Source organism: Sardina pilchardus, chromosome 11 (genome assembly GCF_963854185.1).
Source record: "Sardina pilchardus chromosome 11, fSarPil1.1, whole genome shotgun sequence".
Lineage (NCBI taxonomy): Eukaryota > Metazoa > Chordata > Actinopteri > Clupeiformes > Clupeidae > Sardina > Sardina pilchardus.
The window spans coordinates 19,279,700-19,300,148 of record NC_085004.1 but is presented as its reverse complement, the minus strand read 5'-3'; the positions used below and the strand labels follow the sequence as shown (position 1 = coordinate 19,300,148).

Genomic DNA, 20,449 nt, shown 5'->3' with positions numbered 1-20,449 from the left:
TGTGTTGTTATTTGTAGTGTTGAATTGTTAACGTAGCCGCAAAACCGCCACCTACGTGACACGTATGGCATTGGGTGTGGTAGCCTCGCGTCACTTGTACAACTCATACTTACCTGGCAGGGGAGACACCATGATCATGAAGGTGGTTCACCTTTGGCGAGGCTCTGCCATTGCACTTCGGTGGTAGCTGACCCGAACGAATTCCCCAAATGTGGGAATCTCGACTGCATAATTTGTGGTAGTGGGGGACTGCGTTCGCGCTCTCCCCTGATATGTTGTGAAATGATAAAGAGAGAGTTCGGCAGATGTGAGCAACGCCCTATATTGTGTGTGGCCCTGTTTAGCGAGGTCGTTGTTACCCTGCTGGTGAAGTGCTGCGCTCAGTAACGCCCGCGCAGTGTGGCTAACTGTAACCGCTGCACGGTGATGTGATTTCAAGGCAGCGCCACGTGCATGCGCGCATGCACGCGCGCAGCCACGCACACACAGCATCAGGTCTAAAGACGCACATCAGTGATTGTTAGGCTTCCTCATTGAAACTGGATCGCCTGCCGGTATCTCACGCTCACCTCCCTCGTTTTTTTTTTGGTTTTGTTTTTACAAGTGGCCGGAGTTTAATCAGCCGCGCTGATATTGAAGCATATTCCACTCGGCGGTGGACGTGCCGGTCTAAGGCTGGGATTATACTTGCCGTTAGACCAAGCGTAAGCGTATGCGTCCGTGTGCGACCTGCTGTGTCCTGTGTACAGACTCGCTGCAGCATTACGCACCTTACTGGAGGTCTTCACCAGGGGGAGACTAGTAGCCTAATATCAGATGTGGATGTGGCCATGTGCCATTGTTTACTCTCATGATTGCCCCCAGCTTTGATGTCGATAATGCATCTTGCAGTCACTTTGTTTTGGCAATGATCGCCCCCTACTTTCTTGTCAGTATTGCATCTCGCGGACGCGTCGTGTTCGCTTGCGACGACGTGCACGACCGACGCACCAAACGGCCGCAAAATACGCGAGGCAGCCATGATGCGTACACGAACGCGTTGTCTACGGCAAGTCTAAACGTGCCTTAAAAGTGGCCAGTGCCAGTGCCGCCCGCCTTTTATGAGCTAGGATGTGTCCCTGCCTAATAGCTCCGGGCTTTGTTGCATGATTCGCTCGGATCTGGGCTGCATTGTTCATTAGCCGACGGCTACTTTATGCGTGGTGCATCATGGGACAGTTTTAGAATTTGTTGCCCGTATTATGTCTTTTTTTCGAGCACGACATGATTTCTGTGTGGTATAGCATACGTGTATTACCCCCTTGTAAATGTGTTGTTATTTGAAGTGTTGAATTGTTAACGTAGCCGCAAAACCGCCACCTACGTGACACGTATGGCATTGGGTCTGGTAGCCTCGCGTCACTTGTACAGCTCATACTTACCTGGCAGGGGAGACACCATGATCATGAAGGTGGTTCACCTTTGGCGAGGCTCTGCCATTGCACTTCGGTGGTAGCTGACCCGAACGAATTCCCCAAATGTGGGAATCTCGACTGCATAATTTGTGGTAGTGGGGGACTGCGTTCGCGCTCTCCCCTGATATGTTGTGAAATGATAAAGAGAGAGTTCGGCAGATGTGAGCAACGCCCTATATTGTGTGTGGCCCTGTTTAGCGAGGTCGTTGTTACCCTGCTGGTGAAGTGCTGCGCTCAGTAACGCCCGCGCAGTGTGGCTAACTGTAACCGCTGCACGGTGATGTGATTTCAAGGCAGCGCCACGTGCATGCGCGCATGCACGCGCGCAGCCACGCACACACAGCATCAGGTCTAAAGACGCACATCAGTGATTGTTAGGCTTCCTCATTGAAACTGGATCGCCTGCCGGTATCTCACGCTCACCTCCCTCGTTTTTTTTTTGTTTTTTTTTTTACAAGTGGCCGGAGTTTAATCAGCCGCGCTGATATTGAAGCATATTCCACTCGGCGGTGGACGTGCCGGTCTAAAAGTGGCCAGTGCCAGTGCCGCCCGCCTTTTATGAGCTAGGATGTGTCCCTGCCTAATAGCTCCGGGCTTTGTTGCATGATTCGCTCGGATCTGGGCTGCATTGTTCATTAGCCGACGGCTACTTTATGCGTGGTGCATCATGGGACAGTTTTAGAATTTGTTGCCCGTATTATGTCTTTTTTTCGAGCACGACATGATTTCTGTGTGGTATAGCATACGTGTATTACCCCCTTGTAAATGTGTTGTTATTTGTAGTGTTGAATTGTTAACGTAGCCGCAAAACCGCCACCTACGTGACACGTATGGCATTGGGTCTGGTAGCCTCGCGTCACTTGTACAACTCATACTTACCTGGCAGGGGAGACACCATGATCATGAAGGTGGTTCACCTTTGGCGAGGCTCTGCCATTGCACTTCGGCGGTAGCTGACCCGAACGAATTCCCCAAATGTGGGAATCTCGACTGCATAATTTGTGGTAGTGGGGGACTGCGTTCGCGCTCTCCCCTGATATGTTGTGAAATGATAAAGAGAGAGTTCGGCAGATGTGAGCAACGCCCTATATTGTGTGTGGCCCTGTTTAGCGAGGTCGTTGTTACCCTGCTGGTGAAGTGCTGCGCTCAGTAACGCCCGCGCAGTGTGGCTAACTGTAACCGCTGCACGGTGATGTGATTTCAAGGCAGCACCACGTGCATGCGCGCATGCACGCGCGCAGCCACGCACACACAGCATCAGGTCTAAAGACGCACATCAGTGATTGTTAGGCTTCCTCATTGAAACTGGATCGCCTGCCGGTATCTCACGCTCACCTCCCTCGTTTTTTTTTGTTTTTTTTTTACAAGTGGCCGGAGTTTAATCAGCCGCGCTGATATTGAAGCATATTCCACTCGGCGGTGGACGTGCCGGTCTAAAAGTGGCCAGTGCCAGTGCCGCCCGCCTTTTATGAGCTAGGATGTGTCCCTGCCTAATAGCTTCGGGCTTTGTTGCATGATTCGCTCGGATCTGGGCTGCATTGTTCATTAGCCGACGGCTACTTTATGCGTGGTGCATCATGGGACAGTTTTAGAATTTGTTGCCCGTATTATATCTTTTTTTCGAGCACGACATGATTTCTGTGTGGTATAGCATACGTGTATTACCCCCTTGTATATGTGTTGTTATTTGTAGTGTTGAATTGTTAACGTAGCCGCAAAACCGCCACCTACGTGACACGTATGGCATTGGGTCTGGTAGCCTCGCGTCACTTGTACAACTCATACTTACCTGGCAGGGGAGACACCATGATCATGAAGGTGGTTCACCTTTGGCGAGGCTCTGCCATTGCACTTCGGCGGTAGCTGACCCGAACGAATTCCCCAAATGTGGGAATCTCGACTGCATAATTTGTGGTAGTGGGGGACTGCGTTCGCGCTCTCCCCTGATATGTTGTGAAATGATAAAGAGAGAGTTCGGCAGATGTGAGCAACGCCCTATATTGTGTGTGGCCCTGTTTAGCGAGGTCGTTGTTACCCTGCTGGTGAAGTGCTACGCTCAGTAACGCCCGCGCAGTGTGGCTAACTGTAACCGCTGCACGGTGATGTGATTTCAAGGCAGCGCCACGTGCATGCGCGCATGCACGCGCGCAGCCACGCACACACAGCATCAGGTCTAAAGACGCGCATCAGTGATTGTTAGGCTTCCTCATTGAAACTGGATCGCCTGCCGGTATCTCACGCTCACCTCCCTCGTTTTTTTTTAGTTTTTTTTTTTACAAGTGGCCGGAGTTTAATCAGCCGCGCTGATATTGAAGCATATTCCACTCGGCGGTGGACGTGCCGGTCTAAAAGTGGCCAGTGCCAGTGCCGCCCGCCTTTTATGAGCTAGGATGTGTCCCTGCCTAATAGCTCCGGGCTTTGTTGCATGATTCGCTCGGATCTGGGCTGCATTGTTCATTAGCCGACGGCTACTTTATGCGTGGTGCATCATGGGACAGTTTTAGAATTTGTTGCCCGTATTATGTCTTTTTTTCGAGCACGACATGATTTCTGTGTGGTATAGCATACGTGTATTACCCCCTTGTAAATGTGTTGTTATTTGTAGTGTTGAATTGTTAACGTAGCCGCAAAACCGCCACCTACGTGACACGTATGGCATTGGGTGTGGTAGCCTCGCGTCACTTGTACAACTCATACTTACCTGGCAGGGGAGACACCATGATCATGAAGGTGGTTCACCTTTGGCGAGGCTCTGCCATTGCACTTCGGTGGTAGCTGACCCGAACGAATTCCCCAAATGTGGGAATCTCGACTGCATAATTTGTGGTAGTGGGGGACTGCGTTCGCGCTCTCCCCTGATATGTTGTGAAATGATAAAGAGAGAGTTCGGCAGATGTGAGCAACGCCCTATATTGTGTGTGGCCCTGTTTAGCGAGGTCGTTGTTACCCTGCTGGTGAAGTGCTGCGCTCAGTAACGCCCGCGCAGTGTGGCTAACTGTAACCGCTGCACGGTGATGTGATTTCAAGGCAGCGCCACGTGCATGCGCGCATGCACGCGCGCAGCCACGCACACACAGCATCAGGTCTAAAGACGCACATCAGTGATTGTTAGGCTTCCTCATTGAAACTGGATCGCCTGCCGGTATCTCACGCTCACCTCCCTCGTTTTTTTTTTGGTTTTGTTTTTACAAGTGGCCGGAGTTTAATCAGCCGCGCTGATATTGAAGCATATTCCACTCGGCGGTGGACGTGCCGGTCTAAGGCTGGGATTATACTTGCCGTTAGACCAAGCGTAAGCGTATGCGTCCGTGTGCGACCTGCTGTGTCCTGTGTACAGACTCGCTGCAGCATTACGCACCTTACTGGAGGTCTTCACCAGGGGGAGACTAGTAGCCTAATATCAGATGTGGATGTGGCCATGTGCCATTGTTTACTCTCATGATTGCCCCCAGCTTTGATGTCGATAATGCATCTTGCAGTCACTTTGTTTTGGCAATGATCGCCCCCTACTTTCTTGTCAGTATTGCATCTCGCGGACGCGTCGTGTTCGCTTGCGACGACGTGCACGACCGACGCACCAAACGGCCGCAAAATACGCGAGGCAGCCATGATGCGTACACGAACGCGTTGTCTACGGCAAGTCTAAACGTGCCTTAAAAGTGGCCAGTGCCAGTGCCGCCCGCCTTTTATGAGCTAGGATGTGTCCCTGCCTAATAGCTCCGGGCTTTGTTGCATGATTCGCTCGGATCTGGGCTGCATTGTTCATTAGCCGACGGCTACTTTATGCGTGGTGCATCATGGGACAGTTTTAGAATTTGTTGCCCGTATTATGTCTTTTTTTCGAGCACGACATGATTTCTGTGTGGTATAGCATACGTGTATTACCCCCTTGTAAATGTGTTGTTATTTGAAGTGTTGAATTGTTAACGTAGCCGCAAAACCGCCACCTACGTGACACGTATGGCATTGGGTCTGGTAGCCTCGCGTCACTTGTACAGCTCATACTTACCTGGCAGGGGAGACACCATGATCATGAAGGTGGTTCACCTTTGGCGAGGCTCTGCCATTGCACTTCGGCGGTAGCTGGCCCGAACGAATTCCCCAAATGTGGGAATCTCGACTGCATAATTTGTGGTAGTGGGGGACTGCGTTCGCGCTCTCCCCTGATATGTTGTGAAATGATAAAGAGAGAGTTCGGCAGATGTGAGCAACGCCCTATATTGTGTGTGGCCCTGTTTAGCGAGGTCGTTGTTACCCTGCTGGTGAAGTGCTGCGCTCAGTAACGCCCGCGCAGTGTGGCTAACTGTAACCGCTGCACGGTGATGTGATTTCAAGGCAGCGCCACGTGCATGCGCGCATGCACGCGCGCAGCCACGCACACACAGCATCAGGTCTAAAGACGCACATCAGTGATTGTTAGGCTTCCTCATTGAAACTGGATCGCCTGCCGGTATCTCACGCTCACCTCCCTCGTTTTTTTTTTGGTTTTGTTTTTACAAGTGGCCGGAGTTTAATCAGCCGCGCTGATATTGAAGCATATTCCACTCGGCGGTGGACGTGCCGGTCTAAGGCTGGGATTATACTTGCCGTTAGACCAAGCGTAAGCGTATGCGTCCGTGTGCGACCTGCTGTGTCCTGTGTACAGACTCGCTGCAGCATTACGCACCTTACTGGAGGTCTTCACCAGGGGGAGACTAGTAGCCTAATATCAGATGTGGATGTGGCCATGTGCCATTGTTTACTCTCATGATTGCCCCCAGCTTTGATGTCGATAATGCATCTTGCAGTCACTTTGTTTTGGCAATGATCGCCCCCTACTTTCTTGTCAGTATTGCATCTCGCGGACGCGTCGTGTTCGCTTGCGACGACGTGCACGACCGACGCACCAAACGGCCGCAAAATACGCGAGGCAGCCATGATGCGTACACGAACGCGTTGTCTACGGCAAGTCTAAACGTGCCTTAAAAGTGGCCAGTGCCAGTGCCGCCCGCCTTTTATGAGCTAGGATGTGTCCCTGCCTAATAGCTCCGGGCTTTGTTGCATGATTCGCTCGGATCTGGGCTGCATTGTTCATTAGCCGACGGCTACTTTATGCGTGGTGCATCATGGGACAGTTTTAGAATTTGTTGCCCGTATTATGTCTTTTTTTCGAGCACGACATGATTTCTGTGTGGTATAGCATACGTGTATTACCCCCTTGTAAATGTGTTGTTATTTGAAGTGTTGAATTGTTAACGTAGCCGCAAAACCGCCACCTACGTGACACGTATGGCATTGGGTCTGGTAGCCTCGCGTCACTTGTACAGCTCATACTTACCTGGCAGGGGAGACACCATGATCATGAAGGTGGTTCACCTTTGGCGAGGCTCTGTCATTGCACTTCGGCGGTAGCTGACCCGAACGAATTCCCCAAATGTGGGAATCTCGACTGCATAATTTGTGGTAGTGGGGGACTGCGTTCGCGCTCTCCCCTGATATGTTGTGAAATGATAAAGAGAGAGTTCGGCAGATGTGAGCAACGCCCTATATTGTGTGTGGCCCTGTTTAAAGAGGTCGTTGTTACCCTGCTGGTGAAGTGCTGCGCTCAGTAACGCCCGCGCAGTGTGGCTAACTGTAACCGCTGCACGGTGATGTGATTTCAAGGCAGCGCCACGTGCATGCGCGCATGCACGCGCGCAGCCACGCACACACAGCATCAGGTCTAAAGACGCACATCAGTGATTGTTAGGCTTCCTCATTGAAACTGGATCGCCTGCCGGTATCTCACGCTCACCTCCCTCGTTTTTTTTTTGTTTTTTTTTTTACAAGTGGCCGGAGTTTAATCAGCCGCGCTGATATTGAAGCATATTCCACTCGGCGGTGGACGTGCCGGTCTAAAAGTGGCCAGTGCCAGTGCCGCCCGCCTTTTATGAGCTAGGATGTGTCCCTGCCTAATAGCTCCGGGCTTTGTTGCATGATTCGCTCGGATCTGGGCTGCATTGTTCATTAGCCGACGGCTACTTTATGCGTGGTGCATCATGGGACAGTTTTAGAATTTGTTGCCCGTATTATGTCTTTTTTTCGAGCACGACATGATTTCTGTGTGGTATAGCATACGTGTATTACCCCCTTGTAAATGTGTTGTTATTTGAAGTGTTGAATTGTTAACGTAGCCGCAAAACCGCCACCTACGTGACACGTATGGCATTGGGTCTGGTAGCCTCGCGTCACTTGTACAACTCATACTTACCTGCCAGGGGAGACACCATGATCATGAAGGTGGTTCACCTTTGGCGAGGCTCTGCTATTGCACTTCGGCGGTAGCTGACCCGAACGAATTCCCCAAATGTGGGAATCTCGACTGCATAATTTGTGGTAGTGGGGGACTGCGTTCGCGCTCTCCCCTGATATGTTGTGAAATGATAAAGAGAGAGTTCGGCAGATGTGAGCAACGCCCTATATTGTGTGTGGCCCTGTTTAGCTAGGTCGTTGTTACCCTGCTGGTGAAGTGCTGCGCTCAGTAACGCCCGCGCAGTGTGGCTAACTGTAACCGCTGCACGGTGATGTGATTTCAAGGCAGCGCCACGCGCGCAGCCACGCACACACAGCATCAGGTCTAAAGACGCACATCAGTGATTGTTAGGCTTCCTCATTGAAACTGGATCGCCTGCCGGTATCTCACGCTCACCTCCCTCGTTTTTTTTTTATTTATTTTTTTACAAGTGGCCGGAGTTTAATCAGCCGCGCTGATATTGAAGCATATTCCACTCGGCGGTGGACGTGCCGGTCTAAAAGTGGCCAGTGCCAGTGCCGCCCGCCTTTTATGAGCTAAGATGTGTCCCTGCCTAATAGCTCCAGGCTTTGTTGCATGATTCGCTCGGATCTGGGCTGCATTGTTCATTAGCCGACGGCTACTTTATGCGTGGAAAGTGGTGTATATTATGGGACAGTTTTAGAATTTATTGCCCGTATTATGTCTTTTTTGTCAAACATGACATGATTTTTGTGTGCTATAGCATACATGTATTACCTCTTGTTTAAATGTGTTGTTATTTTAAGTGTTGAATTGCCAAACCAGCAGGATTAGAGGAGGCCTCTACTGCTCTGCAGGCTATTATCCTACTTAAAGGGATATTCCGCCATTTTTGGAAATATGCTCATTTTCCACCTTCTCTCGAGCAAAACAATCGATATTTACCTTGTTCCCGTTCATCCAGCCATTCTGTGAGTCTGGCGATACAACTTTTAGCTTCAGCCTAGCATAGATCATTGAATCGGATTAGACCATTAGCTTCTCGCCTGCTAGCTTCATGTTTAAAAGTGACTAAGATTTCTGGTAATTTTCCCATTTAAAACGTGTCTCCTCTCAAGTTAGAAAGTGCAATTAGACCAACTGAAAATGAAACCTGGCGTTTTTCTAGGCTGATTTGACATGGAACTACACTCTCATCTGGCGTAATAATCAAGGCAACTTGCAGCTACTGGCACTACTACTGCTTGTTGTCTATGGGGACTATTTTCAGATGCTGCGTAAGATATCACTGCGCCTATGGTATGTTTGCAAGTTGCCTTGATTATTACGCCAGATGAGAGTGTAGTTCCATGTCAAATCAGCCTAGAAAAATGCCAGGTTTCATTTTCAGTTGGTCTTCTTGCACTTTCTAACTTGAGAGGAGACACGTTTTAAATGGAAAAATTACCAGAAATCTTAGTCACTTTTAAACATGAAGCTAGCAGGCGAGAAGCTAATGGTCTAATCCGATTCAATGATCTATGCTAGGCTGAAGCTAAAAGTTGTATCGCCAGACTCACAGAATGGCTGGATGAACGGGAACAAGGTAAATATCGATTGTTTTGCTCGAGGGGAGGTGGAAAATGAGCGTATTTCCAAAAATGACGGAATATCCCTTTAATAGTCAAATACAGTAGCTGTACATGTCTTTGTGGTCCACACTGAATATTTGTACTTATACTTTTAATATTCTAAATATTACACTGCATATGTAGTGCATATATCTATACTATTATTCTGACTACTCGTACTACACTGCACATGTATGTACATGTTGCTCATACTACATGGACATATTTGTAGTCTGCTCTCATAAGGATACCGCTAATACACTGCACATATTTATATTTAACTTACATTATTGTAAACCAACTGCATACTACGGTCTACTACACGGCACTATGTCCCATCGTGTCTAAGCATTACCTATCTATACTTTGTAATTACTTTGTATCACATTAAACTTTTCTGCTTTTTTTTGCACTTGTTAGACACAAACTGAATTTCATTGTCTATGTACCTGTACTCTGCTCAATGCCAAAGTTGAATCTAATTTAATGTTTAGGCTGTAAACCAGAATGGACAGTTGCCATTATTGTAATGGTCTTAGCAAAAGCTAAGAAAGAATATAATACACCCATTCTGCTCCAGGACAATGTCTGCCATCATGGAGGCACATGGAACTATATTGTGGTATATGCCATAGACCTACCTCAGATCACTCTTGATTTTTGTATGACTGCTTTAACATTCTGTCTCAAATTTATAAATATAATATCACTGGTACTCACTCAATCTTATTTCATTCTTACATTATACACATGAAGCTGTGCTTGACAATCCACATAGCAACCTTGTGCTATGTGTCTTTTTTGCCCGTTGCTTGAACACATTTTGCAAAACTTCGCTCACTGTGCCAAAACTCTTCACACAAGTAAACATAATACAACACTAGGAAATATACCTTTCACATCTATGTCAAATTGAAACTCTGCTATCAAAACCTAACAATCCCTTGTCAAAATTTAACTCTGGTGACAAAATGAAACACACTTGCATCATATGCATACACTTTCAGATCAGGAGGAACACGCTAGTCTACTTTATATAAAACATATTTGCTTGAATACCTTTTGCAAAACTTTGCTCATTGTGCCAAAACTCTGAACACACATAAACATGACACAACACTGGGAAATAAACCATTCACATCACCATTTCCAATGGCAAAACTGAGGGCTTTTTGTAGATGGCTGATTGGTGTTCAGTTTTGCAAGTAGGTGCGTTCAGGTGTGTATTTGAGAGGTTGCCATTACCGATGTGTTTTGTATTTTGGATATATGTGTTCAACAAATGGTACTCTGAGATTTCATTTTTGAGCAAAGTGTCTTATGTATGACATAGAGAGTAGTATGCAGGACCAAGTGTGTTGCATAAAGGAGTAAGTGTGTTGCAGAATTGCAACTAGAGTGCAAAGCAGCACTTTTGTTTAAGGTATAGGTACATGTGTTTGAGATATGGCAACAAAACTTCAAGTTGTGTTACTTTAGTCTAAGCATGGGTCTATAGTGTTCAAGCAACGGGCAAAAACTGTAATGGGCATTGCATGTTTAGACTGCCTCAGTATGACCACTAGGTGTCACCCCCCTGGTGAATTTAATCAGAGCCTTCTTGGATAAATACTTTTACATCTTCAGAGGTGAGAAAGGCACTCCAGTTGTGCTGCCCGGTAAATATTCATAACATTTGACAACAGAAAAAAAGTATACATTGCTCTGTTTATTAGGTCCATAACCTTTATACACAACAGGACACAGAGGGAATTACGTCTAACATCCCAGAACCAAATAGAAGGCAGAGTCTTCAAATGCAGAATTTGACCTTGGTGAACACTTCACAAGACCTGTGAAGACACACATTTAACAATACAAATCAGTTAAGAGTTTAATGCAACACTGCAATAATTCACAATGGTTATGGTACTTAGCACACACTCGTGTCTAAAGTGACATACAAATGACAACAATACAATAGTTACATTCAACAGTAAACAATATGAAAGTTGGTAATACAACAACGTATCTATTTGATATACATTTTGGTACCCCTTAACATTATTTTAGTAAGATTATGGCTACGTGAATAGACACACACCTGCTTTCACTACCCACAGGGGTACAGGCACATGCCCTATACAGCTCTATGAAGTTTAGCCCTTATTACTCTACTAAGGCCAACTCTTTCAAGCACAGGTATATTATACAATCAATTCCTAACAATATCCATTATGACAACTCACCAAAAAATATGTATGATTAGATTTTATCAATGCCGAGCTCCTCCGGTGTGGAGATGCCAAGCTCCTGCAGAGTGGGCGCCAGCTCCTGGATCACGTACGGGTAAATCTCTTTATGGGGGCCGGATTTGTCCTGGAAAGACAGGGGAAATGAGGCATCAGTGCATAATCTCCATCCAGATCAGTCTTAAAAACAAAATGGCGGATTGACAGAGGGGACGAGGTGTCAAGGTGGGTGCACATTTAGAAAAAAATAAATGTGTTCACAGGGATGTTGTAAAATCAAGGCTTATAGAGTGTGTGTGTGTGTGTGTCCTCAAAGTAAAACCTCTTGTGGAAAAAAAACACCCTTGAAGTGGAGGAATATTTCCTACTTAAAGAAAGGACATCAAGACGTTTGTGCATGATCTTCAATCCTTGTTTCATACAAGCAAAAATGATCTAATTAAACAATAATTTAAAACAAAAAGTCAATTGACCTCTCGGAACTTAAATACTAAAAGTACTCATGGATATAAATAAAGACTGAAGGATACGCTTGTCTTGCCAGCAAAAGGTCTGTCTATCTAACCCTGGATTTCCAGAGTGCAAGTCTTGTTTTGTCTACACCACTTTAGCATCAGCATAGACCAAAAACAGATTAGGTGCATATTTAAAGTGAAGCAGAGTGGAGCGCCACTTCTGAAACATGCCGCACCACACTTGGTGGAATGGCAGACGGCAGACATTAAGTAGTAGTGTTGATAAGCTTCGGCACTGTCCAGTTAGCCTTTGTGTACTTTTGTTATTTCACATTTTATCGTTACAGATTTCTATGCATTGCATACTAATATATACTATACAAATTGGCTTGTATATAATAATTATAGCATCATTTATAGCCTATGGTTTGTATATTTGTTTTGATTCATTGTTGATTTGATATTGTTATTGAAACATAAACGAATGTAATGTTAATTTACTGTAAGACGCTTTCGACAAAACCATCAACCATCTGCAAAATACCATAACTATATTTTAATGACTGATAAGTATGTAAGCACCTAAGTATATACATTTATTTATATTGTTCTTTAAAATGTCCTTATCTCGTCTGACACCATCATGAAATGCAATAAGGTCCCAGTAGCTCATGCAACACTAAGACTAAAAGCATCAATTTTGCAGGCCGCAGGACATCTTAATGTTTAGACTTGTGCGAGATCAGGTTTGTGGACCGTGCTGACCTTGACTGCCTCCAGGATGCGGATGGCGCTGGCCAGGTCGTTGAGCCTTCGGCAGGCTCTTAGCGCTGAATCTAGGATCTTTGGCTCTGGGACCAGGTCATACCCAATCAGGGTGTTCATGCCTGCAGAAAGAGGGAGAGGTTACCCATGTTTATTTCACATTTATACATGTATTCACGTGATGAGTTACAGCTCTCTCCCCATTCATTTACATTGGCGCCTGATCATTTTTGCCCAAAACATCTGCCAAGAATGGCACAGAGTGGCCTTTAAAGCAACACTAAAGCACTTTTTCCTCTGTCACACCAACGCTATTTGTTTATCCAGCAAATACCAATGTCCACAGACAAGGTAGAGTATGTTGTATGATTTTATGAAAGTGTGATGTATTGCGACATTGAAGCAAGTCAAATTTGTAGTTTCTTATGTCTCATTCCATCGTACTACAGAACCGCTACACAATGTGGTAAACTTACATAGTGCGGTTATAGCTGATAGAGGGCCGTGAAGCAAATGCAGAAGTGCCGTTTACCCTGTTATGAGTTGATGAACCACTGAAATGATTTTGGGAACATTATATTAAGGTACACAAAACTCTTTAGTGTTGCTTTAAAGACTTCACTGTGGCTTTCCACATTAAATTCCAACATGGATATGCTTTCGAACACCATATGAGACATGTTACTCGGCTCATACCTTTTTTGAGTTCCCAGGCATCAATGTCTGGTTTGCTGAAATAAGTCACCCAGCGAGCATCAAACTCCTCATCTGTCTCCGCCTTGGCATGTGAGTAGCATCGCGAAGCAAGAGGTGCTGCAAAAGAGTAGAAAAAATATACATCACCTACAGTTGGTAGGAATAACTCCTATGGAAAATGCATTACTTTTTTTCTCTAGTGTTCTGGGTTTTTAGCAAAGTTGTCGAATGATAGGACTTTTCAACAAATCGTTGTGGAGTGCCTAAACCAAATTAACATGAAGGGGCATTTAGGCAATACATCAGGCTGAATGTAAACTACTATGAGGAGGGAAAAACCCAAAAGGGGGCTTGATCTCAAATGAAAAGTTAAGTTGACAATAGGAATGACCTGACTATCAACAAGACTGGATGAGAGTCTGTGTGACCTTTGCACTCATTATGTGCAAAATGTAGTTTAAAAGTGACTCAACCCTGGCAGCGATTCTGTAATATTTACCACTGAACACAACCTGCATGGTAGGACCTTTTACTTTCTGAAATGGGACTGACTTTTACAAAATAGATATCCATTCACAGAACTGACCTTACACAGCACCTGTGGAAAAGTTGTTTAGGGAGCCCTCAAAAGGCCTTTTTCCACCAAAAACGAACCTGGTGTTGAACTGGTGCCGTTCAGAATTTTTTGAACCGTGGTGCTATCTAGTGAACCAGCCCGCATTTACACCAGTTCTGAACCGAACCAAGGATGCGTCGTCAACAATGGGTGGTGCATGCAAAAGCAAAAGTTAGTAAGATGCACAAACGGGAGAATGATATGACCAGTTGTCCCATAAAAAACAGCAGAAACTAGCTGTTTAAAATGCTAGTCAACGTCTGCAGTGCAATGCTAGTTGAATCGTTTTGTTTACTCATGGCAACAGTTGATATGGACGGAAAACTCGTGCTTTTAGCGTTTTCCCCACTGAATGGCACATGACACGCCCACAACGGTTCGCAAGAAAAAACAAGTATTTTTTGGTTCGACTTCCGAACCGGCTTTTGTTGGGTGGAAACACGACGAACGGTTCAAATGTTGGTTCGCGAACGGGAACGGAGCCGGTTCTCTGTCGGTGGAAAAGGGCCATGGTGGTAATGTATTTTTTTTCATTATTATTGAAGTAAGAATTAATTTCTTTGAATTCCTGTTTTCCATCCCAATACTTCTTGCATTCACTCACAAATAAAAGCAATTGGACTGTCAGCAGTCCAGCTTCCTAGCTTGTCAATCAGAGACAGGAAAATGACGTATGAGGTATAGCCCATAATACTTTGAACACAGCTTTCTTTTTGTTAATGTTTAGATGCTGTCACTGTTGTGTGATGTCAGATTACTGCATCTCAGCAAAGATTGCTCCAACGCAGGACCTCCCACTTCGACTGGCCTTCCAATGCAATTCTCCTTGTAGGAGGTAGACATGTTATACCCATCAGTTGTCTGAAATGCTGCATGAGATCTTTGGTTGCTACTAAAACTTTGAAACGTTAGCTAGTTCTAGGCTCACCCAGAGCCGTATATATATAGACACATACGTACAGTATGTAACTCCGCTCCTAGTTACTCTCAACTGGCTCCCTATAGTGACCAGATCTGCTCCATGCTATTTTAATTCACTGATCAAGATGTACATCCCCAACAGCCCACTACGGTCTTCTGATGAGCGTCTGTTTTGTCGATCAGCTATAAACGCTAGGACTCTTTTCATCAGTGGTTCCATGTTGGTGGAATGAGTTTCCCACTACTCTCCGTTCCTGCAATTGTCTTTCAAGAGAGGTCTTAAAGCATATCTGTTCAATATGCACTTAGTCTATTAAGCACTTCTTATAGGTTATGTTTGTATAATATAATATTGCTATTCTTCTTCATGTAGCCTTACCATGCCATAGTTATTGTTACTAGATGACTAATTGAATGACTATTGTTTATTTGCTGTTCTCCTTAATTCATTGTTTATATTGCTATTCTCCCAAATGTAGTCTGACCAACTTAAAAGAAAAAAAATCACTGTTAAATTAATTATTGTAGTGTTTTTATTTGTATGTCGCTTTGGACAAAGGCGTCTGCCAAATAACCAGAGCCAGAACCATTCATTTTCTCCTCACAAATGCGCATACAAAAAAAAGACGACAGTGGTGGTCACCTCCAAACCAAAACCAATGATAAGGAATGCAAACTACAACGATGTCCTACAATGACCCCTCGAGGACTCCGTAGGTGTTGGACTAGTACTCGGAACTTGGCAAAATATCAAAATATCAGCGGCGTAGCCCAGCTCTTGAAGGGCGCTGACTTTGAACGACGTAGTCCCAGAGAGACCAACATTGGTCATAGCAAGGGCATGACTCTGTTCTAGTTTAGAGAAAATAACTAATAACATGTAGCTCCTGTGCACTGCCACCACCATGGCAATGCCATCTCATGTAAATGATCACTGCAAGGACAGAAGGCAAGTGATGTGGACGAGAACGAATGGGACTACCGGTAGCGTTAAAGTCATTCCTGTGAACTTTACCGTTAAGTTGTCAATGAGTATTTCCCACATGAAACCCTTTCCTGACTAGCTATTTAGTTCAGTAGCCACCGACGGACGATAACGTTAACGTTGCACTGAAGGTGTAACTCAGCGACAAATATTAACCCAGCTAACAGATGCTAAGCTGGCTAGGTCATGACTGCCTACTGTTAGTTAGCTGGATATTCCTGCAAGTGCATTTATTAAATACAATCAGCTGCTTAAGCCGGTGGGATTCAAAGTATGACGAACTGTAGACTACCCACAAAATATACCATATTCAAAGCACAAGACTGGAACAAATTAACGTTATCGGAAACGTCAGTTCTCCTTGACCTCGTTTGAACCAGGCAGCCTACCAGAGGTACTTTGACGTTAGCTATCGACATTAGCTCCCTAGCTAACAGTTCAGTATGATATTTGTGATGCAGTCATATAAACCCACATTACAAATATGAGGGAAAACTGCCAAAGGACATTGTGCCTTACCTGTATAAGAGGGACGTGCCCGCGCTAAACTCCTAATTCCTGAGGCTGAAAGCCGAACCACGGCAGAAAACATCATGCCAGCCGGAGCCGTTGCTAAACTAGCTTGCTAGCTTCAAGGTGTTCTAAAGGAGCAGAGAGCATTAGAAAACTGAGCATGCGCAATGATCAAATTGAAAGTGAAGACGTAAATATTGTATATTACGGAGGTTAGGACAGAATACACAAGATGTCATTTTCGTATTTTCCACATTATAGCATGACCATATTTGAGAGTATTTGCTGAAATTCCCATGTGTATTTATGTATACTGCATTATTTGCTAATCTCTGTCCCCTTTGTGTATTTCGTCACGCTCTCAAATTCTGAGGTTTTTGACTCATCCGTGTTGCCGTACAATTGCAGGAAGTGTTGATTTCTACCATAGTTAACTGAATTGAAAGGCTAGTCCACATTGCTCTTGAAGTATCTGTAGGAAGTGGTTTTGCTGTTACAAAGTTGGTTATAACGTAAAACTGTTGACCAAGAAGCGACAGAATGTCCAGCGGAACGCGTTTGGAAAACGCGAATCCCCTGATTTTTCAGCGATCAGGGGAACGCTTGTTGACAGCTACCGATGAAGACGAGGATGCCGTTGATCCCATCGATGACCGAGAAATCTTTGGTATCCTTTAAAGTTTTGCCGATATACGTTGTAGGATTTGCCTTCTACGTTTAATATCACACGTACTTAAATATGCAACACTGCTTCAGAAGCTAAAGCTTCGTGTGACCACATCGTTGTGAAACGTGGTATCTATCAACAGCGACATGTTTAGCTTGTTTACAAAATCATAAATTAGTTTAGGCCTACCAACGGTGATGTAATTTATGATTACTAGATAAATGTCGCATGTATTATTGTCCTTAATTAGAACCATATCTTATTCGAAATATTAATGACCCCGAGCACCCTTTGAGCCTCGAGGAACTTAACGTTTTGGAGCAAGTGCGTGTCAAAGTAAGTTGAAACTTTTCTCTCAGGCCTATATTGAAATGGACCAAGACTTGATGGGTGATGCCTTTCCCCAGGAAGTTGGGAAAGATGTGTACCGTGTAAATGGGGAATTACCTTGATTTAAACATGTCTGTTGTAGTATTTAGCTTTTTTTTTTTTTTTTTTTTGTAACTAGAAATAAAAGGAAATACCCATTTTAGTTAGGGACGCATGTGGACATCTCCTAGCTCATGGACTAGTTAGTGTCTGTCAAATCCTAAGTGAGTTGAATTCCCACTCTCATATTCATAAATGCTTACATTTTTCTCTTCCTTTTTATTTAACTTGTCAACAGTCTATTTTTGTCATGGAGATCACACTCTGTATAGACCAAGTGATTATATTAGCAGGTTCAATTATTTTTCTGATATTTTAATGTTCCCTGTTGAACTGGAAAAGGTAATTACAAGTATTTCCGATGTCTCAAAAAAGGTGAATGACCAGGTGAATGCCGTCTCTGTGGAGTTCACCCCTACCATACCCCACTGCAGTATGGCCACACTTATAGGCCTTTCCATCAAGGTGAAGCTTTTGCGCTCGCTGCCAGATAGGTTTAAGGTAAGGAGGGGCTTGCGAAGGGACGTCTGCAAGTTATGGGGAATGAATGTTCTACTGTAGCGATCCAAACTGCAGCGCTATTATGTGCAAAAGTTGCATGAAACATTTTTTTGTTCCTAATAGATACGTTTTGTTATTTTAACAGATTGATGTGCACATTACACCTGGAACCCATGCCTCTGAGGAAGCAGGTAATTGATGTGCTTCGTATCCTCTGCTACATGCAAACAGAAGTCCGAAAGAATTTAACCATATACTTATTTACCTCCCAATTGGTTATATAAATAATTTGAATCCTGTCCTCTTCCATGGCTGTCTGCAGTGAACAAACAACTTGCTGACAAAGAGAGAGTGGCTGCAGCTCTGGAGAATGCACAGCTCCTGGAAGTGGTGAACCAATGCCTCGCCTCCAAGACCATGTGACAGCCCTGTCATAGGTCTGAAGCAGACTAAATTCTGTAGCAGTCGCTTACAGTGTTAACCCCACTGCAACACCAAAAGGTTGAGGGTTTAAGTAGAGGTTTGCTAAGTTAGTACATGAGTGCATGTTGTGTAACCTGCTCATCGAACATCTGCCTCAGTGCTATTCTTGGGTTCTCTTATGACAGTGTTGTTGTTCGTTTGACTATGCCTTGAAGAGTGACCAAGATGAAGGTCAATGACTGAATGTTTGCTGTAGACGCACAATGAAAATGTCTTGTATTATGCTTTGGGGATTTTTCTTTTTCTGATCATACAATATGTAGAATATACACAAACTCCATAATATAACGGTATCCACCATTATTAATCGTATACTCGGTTGTATGTATCTGTAGTGTACCCACGGCAATGTGGTGAACAAAACTGAAATCCGGCCGGTGATGACATAGTGCTTTGTTCTATTACAATAATAAATATTGTGATATTGAAGCACTTCCCAAAAATAATTCAATAATAAAGTTATTGGGGGGAAAAATGTCTGCCCTTTGTTTATTTGGTTGCTGTGTGCACTACACACTATTTCACTGAGCATGACTAAATACTTTGGAATCCTATCATCTGCAACCAAAATGCAAAACTAAACAGTTTTGTGTTTGTTTATGACCTACTGACAGCCAGAAAAAGAATATATATATTTTAAACAGGTCAACATGATATTGACATATTTGACTATTATGATATTCACACACACACTCACACACACACTGTCTACTATATATAGTGTCTACTATATGTAGTTTCTTTGGATGAACGTATCTTCTAAATGAATTAATGTGAAATCAGGATTAATTATGGAGTACTTTGGGAGTACTTTTTTTTAAACAAATGGCTGAATTAGATCCAAGTAATTACACATTTAGAAAAAACAAAACAAAAAAAGTGGTTAAATAAATATACATAATAAGATAAGCTCCTGGTAATATTGCACATTTCGTACATTTTTGACAGTTAAACTGTTAGCCTCTTGCATGCACATGCACAGTCATTATCTCAGATAACCACCACACTTCTCTCACAAACATAAGCTCCTTTGAGAATTTGCCTGAGCCCCTCCCTCAGGGATAAGTAATTCGTTACCTCCTGTCAGACCTACAGAGCAGAGTGGCGCAGCGGAAGCGTGCTGGGCCCATAACCCAGAGGTCGATGGATCGAAACCATCCTCTGCTAAGCCTTTTCACCCATGTGAAAAGGAATGTTGACTTGTTTGCTCCATCTGTGAAATAGTGAAATAACCTGCAGAAGAAGAAATTGCTAAATTGTGGTCTGACTCAAATGAAAGATACTACTGTGGTTGGGACATAACCGGAGCTTTGGATGGTCTGCATAGTGCAGGTGCCACTCTATGCTACATTATATGTACTGTAGCTGAACATGAGGCTATTGCATCATCTATTTGTAAGCTGTTAAAAGAGAGCCTCTCTTTTACCCCCTTGTGGACAAAAGTAGAAAAACAACTGATTCTTGTTCTTCCAAACCTGTTGGTGAGGAGAATTAGAATTGTAATGTTGAAGGACATTGTCTGTGTTTGCATTTGTCTGATTCGTATACAACCGTATTTCTCTCAGACATCAACTCATGTATAATTGTCAAAATAAATTTGGTATATGGTATTTGGTATAACGTTAACGTCTATTTGTATCAGCATTATTTTAGGCTATAGGTAGTCTAGATAATTGCGTAGACATGCATGGAAGAACATAAAAACACAGCACAATGAGAATTATGTCTTAATATCATTATATTAGCACTCAAAAGCTTATCTTCTCTGCGTCTATAATGCTGAAAACACAAGCTTGTAAATTTAGTGAAGCACCAGATGGCAGTGTTGATCCAGTTATAGCATACAGGCAGATAATGAAATGAGTTGACTACTGAAGCTTTCTCTCCCTAT

The 20,449-nt window shown here is 44.2% G+C and overlaps 2 protein-coding genes and 9 non-coding genes across 11 annotated transcripts; 10 read left to right on the top strand and 1 right to left on the bottom strand.

Moving 5' to 3' along the window:
• Positions 1 to 105: 105 nt before the first annotated feature.
• LOC134096443 (U1 spliceosomal RNA) lies at positions 106 to 270 on the top strand. The gene has a single exon (XR_009940889.1). It is a non-coding gene; the product is annotated as a U1 spliceosomal RNA (small nuclear RNA).
• Positions 271 to 1,413: 1,143 nt separating this feature from the next.
• Positions 1,414 to 1,578, top strand: LOC134096442 (U1 spliceosomal RNA). The gene has a single exon (XR_009940888.1). It is a non-coding gene; the product is annotated as a U1 spliceosomal RNA (small nuclear RNA).
• Positions 1,579 to 2,325: 747 nt separating this feature from the next.
• Positions 2,326 to 2,490, top strand: LOC134096298 (U1 spliceosomal RNA). The gene has a single exon (XR_009940755.1). It is a non-coding gene; the product is annotated as a U1 spliceosomal RNA (small nuclear RNA).
• A 745-nt stretch (positions 2,491 to 3,235) lies between these two features.
• On the top strand, positions 3,236 to 3,400 carry LOC134096297 (U1 spliceosomal RNA). The gene has a single exon (XR_009940754.1). It is a non-coding gene; the product is annotated as a U1 spliceosomal RNA (small nuclear RNA).
• A 747-nt stretch (positions 3,401 to 4,147) lies between these two features.
• On the top strand, positions 4,148 to 4,312 carry LOC134096441 (U1 spliceosomal RNA). Its single transcript, XR_009940887.1, has one exon. It is a non-coding gene; the product is annotated as a U1 spliceosomal RNA (small nuclear RNA).
• Positions 4,313 to 5,455: 1,143 nt separating this feature from the next.
• On the top strand, positions 5,456 to 5,620 carry LOC134096367 (U1 spliceosomal RNA). Its single transcript, XR_009940824.1, has one exon. It is a non-coding gene; the product is annotated as a U1 spliceosomal RNA (small nuclear RNA).
• A 1,143-nt stretch (positions 5,621 to 6,763) lies between these two features.
• Positions 6,764 to 6,928, top strand: LOC134096368 (U1 spliceosomal RNA). The gene has a single exon (XR_009940825.1). It is a non-coding gene; the product is annotated as a U1 spliceosomal RNA (small nuclear RNA).
• Positions 6,929 to 7,675: 747 nt separating this feature from the next.
• On the top strand, positions 7,676 to 7,840 carry LOC134096381 (U1 spliceosomal RNA). Its single transcript, XR_009940838.1, has one exon. It is a non-coding gene; the product is annotated as a U1 spliceosomal RNA (small nuclear RNA).
• A 3,144-nt stretch (positions 7,841 to 10,984) lies between these two features.
• Positions 10,985 to 16,644, bottom strand: LOC134095426 (cytochrome c oxidase subunit 5A, mitochondrial-like). Its single transcript, XM_062548954.1, has 5 exons — positions 16,485 to 16,644; positions 13,444 to 13,560; positions 12,748 to 12,869; positions 11,525 to 11,654; positions 10,985 to 11,128 (listed from the first exon to the last, which is right to left on the bottom strand). The coding sequence occupies exons 1-4, from the start codon at positions 16,558 to 16,560 to the stop codon at positions 11,541 to 11,543; spliced, it is 429 nt and encodes a 142-aa protein (XP_062404938.1). The 5' UTR covers positions 16,561 to 16,644; the 3' UTR covers positions 10,985 to 11,128; positions 11,525 to 11,540.
• On the top strand, positions 16,643 to 19,033 carry ciao2b (cytosolic iron-sulfur assembly component 2B). Its single transcript, XM_062548953.1, has 5 exons — positions 16,643 to 17,145; positions 17,402 to 17,481; positions 17,950 to 18,075; positions 18,221 to 18,266; positions 18,398 to 19,033. The coding sequence occupies exons 1-5, from the start codon at positions 17,019 to 17,021 to the stop codon at positions 18,496 to 18,498; spliced, it is 480 nt and encodes a 159-aa protein (XP_062404937.1). The 5' UTR covers positions 16,643 to 17,018; the 3' UTR covers positions 18,499 to 19,033.
• A 620-nt stretch (positions 19,034 to 19,653) lies between these two features.
• On the top strand, positions 19,654 to 19,725 carry trnam-cau (transfer RNA methionine (anticodon CAU)). Its single transcript has one exon. It is a non-coding gene; the product is annotated as a tRNA-Met (tRNA).
• Positions 19,726 to 20,449: the final 724 nt, after the last annotated feature.

Bases quoted from the DNA above. Each gene is read 5' to 3' on its own strand.
- ciao2b (XM_062548953.1), top strand. From the start codon at position 17,019: ATGTCCAGCGGAACGCGTTTGGAAAACGCGAATCCCCTGATTTTTCAG. The intron at 17,146-17,401 runs GTATCCTTTAAA...AATTAGAACCAT, and splicing joins CGATGACCGAGAAATCTTTG to ATCTTATTCGAAATATTAAT. The intron at 18,267-18,397 runs GTAATTGATGTG...GGCTGTCTGCAG, and splicing joins CCATGCCTCTGAGGAAGCAG to TGAACAAACAACTTGCTGAC.
- LOC134095426 (XM_062548954.1), bottom strand. From the start codon at position 16,560: ATGATGTTTTCTGCCGTGGTTCGGCTTTCAGCCTCAGGAATTAGGAGT. The intron at 13,561-16,484 runs GTAAGGCACAAT...ACTCTTTTGCAG, and splicing joins GGCACGTCCCTCTTATACAG to CACCTCTTGCTTCGCGATGC. The intron at 12,870-13,443 runs GTATGAGCCGAG...CTCTTTCTGCAG, and splicing joins TGCCTGGGAACTCAAAAAAG to GCATGAACACCCTGATTGGG.